General features: G+C 32.9%; 1 protein-coding gene across 1 annotated transcript in view; it reads right to left on the minus strand.

Annotated features, from left to right (window-relative positions):
- Window positions 1-3,150, minus strand: part of LOC130215894 (uncharacterized) — a 43,123-nt gene extending 39,973 nt beyond the window's left edge. The window contains exon 1 of the mRNA XM_056447753.1: window positions 2,684-3,150. Coding sequence (XP_056303728.1) covers window positions 2,684-2,729 — 46 coding nt within the window. The 5' untranslated portion in view covers window positions 2,730-3,150. The remainder of the gene's footprint in view (window positions 1-2,683) is intronic.
- Window positions 3,151-8,369: the final 5,219 nt, after the last annotated feature.

An 8,369-nucleotide genomic window follows, 5' to 3' on the forward strand; every position in this document is an offset into this window, starting at 1 on the left:
GGGTCAGAGTTTGGCATCAACAACATGAAATCATGGATCCATCCTGACTTGTTTCAATGGTTCAGGCTGCTGCTGTATTGTTGCTGACCATGTCCATCCCTTTGTAACCACAGTGTAGCCATCTTCTGATGGCTAATTCCAGTAAGATAACGTGCCATGTCAAAGCGTGAAACATCTCAGACTGGCTTCTTGAACATGACAATGAGTTCACCGCACTCAAATGGCCTCCACAGTCACCAGATCTCAATCCAATAGAGCACCTTTGGGATCTGGTGGAATGGGAGATTCACATCATGGATGTGCGGCTGACAAATCTGCAGCAACTGCGTGACGCTATCATATCAATATGGAGTAAAATCTCTGAGGAATATTTCCAGCACCTTGTTGAATCTATGCCGAGAAGGCAGTTCTGAAAGCAAAAGGGGGTCCCAACCACGTACTGGTACCTCATAAAGTGGCAGCTGAGTGTAAAACTAACAAGCATACAACATTGTAAAATGGCATATGTAACAGTCATACAAAAACTAGCCAGTGATACAGAACAAGCATAAAAAAAACTAAACAAAAATTAAACTAAAGTTTACACATAAATTACTCCCAAGCAAAACTTTGAGGCGGTGGCGCCATATTTAATTTTTTAGCTCTACTGTGAGAAATGGAGCACAGGACTGTGGGACATCCTACGCAGTGTAAAACATCTATACTGCCTTCAAAATTCAATCTGATAAAGAAACTCCCGAAACAGGAAGTTAAGAAGAATTTGGACTCGGGTGTGCCTTGACTTATTTCCGCCATGTTGTCACCTATGAAAATATTCAAAAACTTTTGACGTAGTTGTAGAAAAGAGGTAATAGTCTTGTCAATGGAGAAGTACAAACAAATAAGATTTTTTTTAAAGATACACCAGTGTTGGACAAGGTTACTTTTGAAAGTAATGCATTACAATATTGAGTTACTTTTTCATACCTGCCTGAGGCTTGATCTCTTTTAGAACTTGCAGCGTATTTTCTTTATTTTTTAATAGAGGAGCTCTGCATTTAATTACTATGTAAATTACAATGTTTAATTACAAACTTACACCTTCATTTACCTTTAAAAAAACGAATAAAAAAATTATAATAGTGAGAACTTCCTGATGCTACACATGCTGTATATCAGACTAATGAACGCTGAAAGCAATGTACTTTGTACATTTGTATTTTTGTCTTATTAGTTCAGTAAAATCAGTCCATTGAGACTATAATCCCATTTTCTTCCATGTGTTCAAAATAATGATAATACTCACAGATATGTAAGGATCTGCCATCTTAATTTGTCGGTTCCTGCGGGCAGCTCTGTATCTCATTAAGTGTGATATTACACATATTTTGATTCAGCAATTTATTTTTAAAAACAAATTAATCTAAAAAGTAACTCCAATAACTTTTCCAAAAAATTATTACGTCATTATTAAGTCATTATTAAGTCATTATTAAGTCATTACGTAACAACACTGGTCTACACACAGAAGTTCAGTTCTAAATAGAACTCTTACTATGCTTTTCTTATGAATCTCAAATTTTCTGGAGCTCAACCATCAACTACTAAATTTCTTTCATAACTATAATATAAAATACATCTCTTTTACCTTGTTTCTTACCAATAATGTATTGCTCTGGTATAGTTTAACAGAACGTAAACACAGCCGGCTCTGTTTAGTTTTCTTTAGGTTCATATATTTTTAATTTACAATCCATACCTTAATTAATTTTTTTCATTTTTACTTGGGTTCATACATATAAAGGTGCCCAGTTACACAAGTATGAAAGGTGTTTATCACTTTATTTTTTTACAATGAAAAAACTCACATGATAGTCAACTTTTGCTACCTTTTACCTTCTTAACATACACTGTTTTCCATACACAAATGGAAAAGACACACGTTGACTTTATACTCAATTGTACTTCAGATATTGTCATATTTGTAATATTCTATGAGTCAGTAGAATATGGAGGCAGATGGATTTCCCTACAATATTCTACAAGCTTATCAGCAGGGGAAAAAATGTCACTTAATTAGAAGTGATTTAATTTACAATTATAAGTGGGGTGATGGCTCAAGCCAAAATTATCCTAACATAATACTATTTAGAAGCTTTAAACCTTTTTTCGATAGGACTGAATTTAACATTACCTGCATCCCCCAAAAAACGTATAACATATTCAGACTTAATAATAATAATAATTTTCCAGTCACACTTTTTTTCTGATTAGATTATAAGTAGACTGTTACTAACACTCAAATGGACCGTCAAAATAAAGTGTTACCAATATTCCTTAATACATTTTCACAAATTCTAAATAGTGAAATCATATTATAAGCCAATGGCTATCAAAGAACAACATTATTCAGTCAAATGAATAGTGCTAATGTTGTTTTCAGATGTCATTGTTTTGTGCTTTCAGGCCGAATATTAAAAAGTAGCCTACCATGGTAAACACAGGGAGCATGCCACAAGTTATCACTGAACGAATGTAAGAAAATAAAACCAACTTTTCCTCAAACACACCCTTTTAATACCTCAGCAACTTAAAAGCTACAGTAGCATAACAATACACCTCCATTTCTGTCAAACGTAAAATAGTTAGATCATCTGAAATCAAAATTTTCTAATTTGTACTGAAGAGAATGTCAAATGCTTACCTCTGCTGATGATGACACTCCATAAAATCCAAATAAGCACACTCATTTTACTTCACAGCTGAGTGGCCTACTCAAGGAAGTAATATAAAACTAATTATAAAACCACCAAGATTTGAAATTTGTCTGAAGCCGAAACACCAAATCTCTCGTAGGCAATCACCTAGCCTACACGCCGAAAGAGAGAAACCCATTCCCGTTTTTTTAAAGATGCTTTTGAAACGAATATACAGCCTACGCTACAACAGGTGTTCACTACCTGCGTTAACATGAAGCAGCGCTGTGCCAACAGTATTGCCAAATCTCGCAAGAATACGAAACCGAAGCTTCAAAAACAAGCCCTATATTCGATCGTTATTAGTATTCGTAGATTAACTATAATCAAGTTTTACTTGTCAGGCATGCAGAATCAATAAATTAGCCGTGATCGTCGAACTCGAAAGTGTCGCAAGAGCGATTGAGGAGCCGACAGATCCGTGTGCCTATGCTTTCGCTTTTGCGGTGCTGTGACGTCAGAGAGTGTACTGTAGTTTTTCGGTTAACAGTTTTATTAAAAGCTTTTTATTTCCAAACATTTGAATACCCTAAAATTGTATTATTCGCTTCTTCTGAACGTAGATCCCTCTCATTATATATATTTTTAATTAATGTATTGCCTTTTCTGGCTAAATTTTACATCCATAAATGTAAATTTTCAAAGAAACAGCTTTTTTTTCGAGAAAGGGTTTTGATTTATATGTGAACTCCTTAAAAGACTAATAATTTTATTGCATGTAAAACTCTTTCTTGGTGTAAATCTTTTAATAGTTTATAATTTGCTGGGATTTATTTACCCTTTCTCTTTGTTCATATTGTGTCTTTGTAATCTTTCTTGCATAATAAAATCAATAAAAATAAAAGAAATGGGCACACACTGATAACAAGCATATAAACTATACAGTAGTCAACATTTAACGGATCAAATGTTAATTTCTCACAGTAAAGTTTCTTCATAGTCGTTTTAAAACTAATGAACACTCATTGTTGTCTTTGGACAATTTTGAAAAACATTTTTTACTTCAAATGTTGACTAGCCTACATATTTTCCCCGTTATCTTAACATTTCCAGCTAGTGTGAAAATGTTATATGCTACTATATATATATATATATATATATATATATATATATATATATATATATATATATATATATATATATATATATATATATATATATATATATATATATATATTTTTTTTTTTTTTTTTAAGGTGATATTATTGATATTGAATTATATTGAAATTGAATGATATTGATCGATATTGAACTATATAACTTTTCCCTCATGATTTTGCTTTCAATATCTTACATCTATCCAGTAAATGTAATAAATATATATTTAAAAAATAAATTTTTGAAACATTTAATGTTGTATAGGCTACATAAAATACTGCTGAATTATTTATAATAATTGGCAAAATATAACAATGCAAAAAAAAAAACCCAACATAGATTGTGTTTCTTACTGACTTGAAAATTCAACCTTAATTTAAGTGTCCTAACACGTGTAAACAGTACAATACAGTCATCAGTAATTTCAACAAAACGCACAAAACGTTTTTAAATCTTGATTTTATAAGAGTATTGCCAGTGACATTATATAAACTCAAAGTTTTGAAAGACAGCACAAACATTTCAAATTCTGAATAGCATGTCTCACCATGCGGTCTATATGGAAGACTGTGGGCTTGATTAGTTTTCTTATTCTCGTGGTTTGGGGTGTGGCCATGCAAGTGACTTCGGTCCAGAGAGACTTCAGAGTGTTTTGATTTCAGTATTGATTGAAGTTACTTTCAGAAAGTAATGCATTGGAATTTTGTTTAGTTAAACAAAGCAAACTGAAAATAACGTAACATTGCTTTAGCATTATCTTCTGTTTCTTTAATCTGGACAAGAAACGCCAAAACTATGGCCCGCAGGTCAAAATTGGCCCATGGTAACCTTTGATTTGGCCCGCCATTCCATCTGAGAAGAGAGGAAGAATGATAGGTGTGGTTTCGAGATTTTCATTTAAAATTTAATGTAACCTTTATTTATTTATTTGTTTGTTTGTTTTTGTAATTATTTTCATCATTTGTTTTAATTTTAAGCTCCAAAAAAAAGCTAATTAAAGATTAAATGTTTCAACTGAAATTATGTAATTTAGTTTCAAATGTGCATACTGTCACCTGACAGATAGAGGACAATGCAGAGACTTTGGTGAGCAAATCAAGGCAAAGGTAGATTCTCTTTGACTAGTGTATTCAGCATTGAGCTTTGCTGTGTTACAAATATGATAGTAAAGTTTTATTGCAGTCAGTTATAACTTAAAAGTTATGCATATACTGCATTAGTTAATATGATTCAAAGAGATGTTTCCTTTTATTTTTTAAAATAGTATGAAATACATTAGGAAATTACCCATGGCAACTTTAAAATAGTTAAAACAGTGTATTTACCTTTGGCCCACGGCTCTGTTTTTTGGCCCTTCATACAAAAAAGTTTGGGCACCACTGATCAAGACTAAGCTTGCTTGTCCAGATTTATAAAAAAAAAAAAAAGGTTTTGACAAATGTAATGCAAATTTACACCAAAGTGAAGTGTGACGTGAATAAACATTAAGACTAAAGTAAATGTAAATTCATCTAGAGCTCAAAGAAAACTTGACAGAGCTGCTTTTCTGGATTCTATAAAGAGTATTATGAAAAATCTCTATGTATTTTACAGTTTCTATTCATTTGAAGCCATGGATTCTGTGCAAGCGAACCATATATTTATATATTATTATTTATAGCTATAGGACTATGGTAAGTATCATGTTTCTACACATCAGAAGCGTAACATTTTTGAAAAAATAATGCAGATATTTTCTTGAAAAACGGTCAAGAAATGCAAGCATTAATGCAAAACTTTAATAGTGATCTGGAGATGCAACTCATGTTTTTGTAAATGCCTCAACACTGAAACTGAGAGATGTGTTTTGTCTATATAAATAGATGTCTTGTGTTTGTCCCAGTTCATTTATTTTTAGAAAATGAGAAAAATAATTAGTTGCTACTTGTACAAGTATATTTAGAGGTTTGGATAGTTTGACATGGCGGTGCAGTGGCGCAGTGGGTAGCGCTGTCGCCTCACAGCAGGAAATTTGCTGGATCGAGCCCCGGCTTAGTCAGTTGGAGTTTCTGTGAGGAGTTTGCATGTTCTCCCCATATTAGCATGGGTTTCCTCCGGGTGCTCCGTTCCCCCCCCAAACATATACGCTATAGGAGAATTGAATAAACTAAATTGTTGTGTGAATGAGAGTGCATGGGTGTTTCCCAATGATGGGTTGCAGCTGGAAGGGCATCCGCTGTGTAAAACGTATGCTGGATAAGTTGGCGGTTCATTCCGCTGTGGCGATCCCCGTTAAATAAAGGGATTAAGCCGAAAAGGAAAAAATAAATGAATGAATAATTTGACACATAAATGTCCGAGTCCGAGATGAATTTCCAAGTTTATCAAATTGTCTCAATGAATTTTTTTTTTTTTGTACATTTGTGTCAATTGACAATATAAACAGATATGGCACGGTCAATCAACGTTTTCTTTCCATCTAAATAATAACACATTGTACTGATTAATCACAAATTAATCAGCAATTTAATTTAGCTGAGAAATTGAGAAATGGCAGAGATTTTTTCCTTTCCAGAAGCTCAAAATGACCTGCCACTAGGTGGCGGTGAATGTCCTGAGTAATTTATTTATTAACATTTATTCATGAAGTGCTTACAAGTTACTTGAAGTCGTGGAAAGAACACTAAAATAATCAAACTCAAGTAAAAGTACCTTGACTTGACCAAAAATGTAGTACAAGTAGAGTAAATGTAAATATTGTTACTGTTGTAAATATTACTCAAAGTATAAGTAAAAGTAGACCTTTCAACAGTACGCAAGAGTAGTGAGTAGTGAGTATTACGCTGTAAAAACGGATGCAATTACTGTACATGTCATTTGTGGATTTGAGTAAACATAACATTCTGTAGTGCATTTAGTTATTATTTAAGGCCATTTCAGTCATCATACAGTAAACATCCTTCATCCTCTCATCAGTGACATGCATCTAAACAATCTCTAATATTTACTCTAGGTCAATGCGTAAAGATTTTAGACATCTTCTTAAACATAATGCTTCCAAAGAGTTTGCTGCATTTATACATTGTCCAAGTCTTGCGGTTGTACATTATGATGTGATTTACTGTACCTTCTATGTGCGATTTGATTGGACAGAAATCACAGGACTGATTTTTCATAATACACACAGACAAGAAAAAATTAAGTAGAGACTGCAGGTAGAAGAAAAAAGTTGATCAAAACACCAACACTGCACTAAATATGTACTCAAGGGAAAGTAAAAGTACGCGTTTTTAAAACTACTTAAAAATTACAATTCCTAATAAAAAAACTACTCAACTACAGTATTTTGAGTATTTGTAATTAGTTACTTTAAACCACTGGTTATTTAAAAAAAATCAGAAACATTTCTGACATATCTTAGCCTTTGGAATGTAAGAGATGCAGGAGGTTATCCTCACTTTAAGAATAAAAATTGTTTGAATGACACAATGTGGATCAAAGCCTAAAAGGGGGAGATTCAAAGAGTGTGTACATCATATGTGGGGTATTTTGAGCTGAAACTTCACATAAGCACTCTAGGGACAATATTTTACAACATCTATTTTATATGCATTGTTCATTCTTTTGACCACCAGATGGCCAAACATAATCAGGTAAACAGCGCCATCTGTTATGAACCCCTTACAAAGAGACTTGGTGCTTTGTTTAACATTTTGGATCTATTTTTTTAAACTTCTTGCAAATATTAGGCCTAGTTTAACAGTAATTTTAAAACACGCGACAGCACATAGATTACACATGTCAAATTCTATACATTTCACTTTAATTTTTAAATTTCACTTTCACTTTCACTTCAATATTGCAGACAGATTTCTGGACCATTTCTCAAAGTCTTGCTGAATTTTATTAAATTTTTTAATTAAAAACAGTTGAGTCAGAATCCACGTCCCTGAGACTGATTAGATTTTTTTCTTTTGTCTGATCAACTGTAAGATTACAACAGCAAAACAGGAAGTACAGTTTAGTTCGTTCAGCTACAAACCAAACCACATTAAACAAATGGCCGAACAAATGTGATTGGTTCACCCAACAGATCAAACCATGCATGCAAGATAATCAGGCATGAATGTTTCCGTTTGACACCGTTTTTGACACTGAGAATGTGCAAGTCATTTTACACCCAAGATAGAAATGATTACATGAGAACCATGATATGAATAAATGATTAGAAACCAACTAAAAACATCCGATTTACTTTACGATTCAACTTGTTCACAAATCAAGTATTCAAATAGATCAACACTCCTAAATTTAACAGACAAATACTTATTTTAAAACATGAATATTTACTGGGGGGGGGGGGGTATTTTTCTAGTTCATAAAGAATTTGTACACCATTAAAAAAAGGTTAAAGATTTAATAAGAACTAGAAGATCATTATACAATATTGAAAACTTTCAGATAAGATCAGAGTGTGTGGTTGTGAACTAGGAAGGTTAGTGTGTGTTGGGGGAGGATTCACACATCAGACAGACAAGTTTTAACGGATGGCATTAT

The sequence above is a fragment of the Danio aesculapii genome, chromosome 22 (genome assembly GCF_903798145.1).
Source record: "Danio aesculapii chromosome 22, fDanAes4.1, whole genome shotgun sequence".
In the NCBI taxonomy this organism is placed as follows: Eukaryota; Metazoa; Chordata; class Actinopteri; order Cypriniformes; family Danionidae; genus Danio; species Danio aesculapii.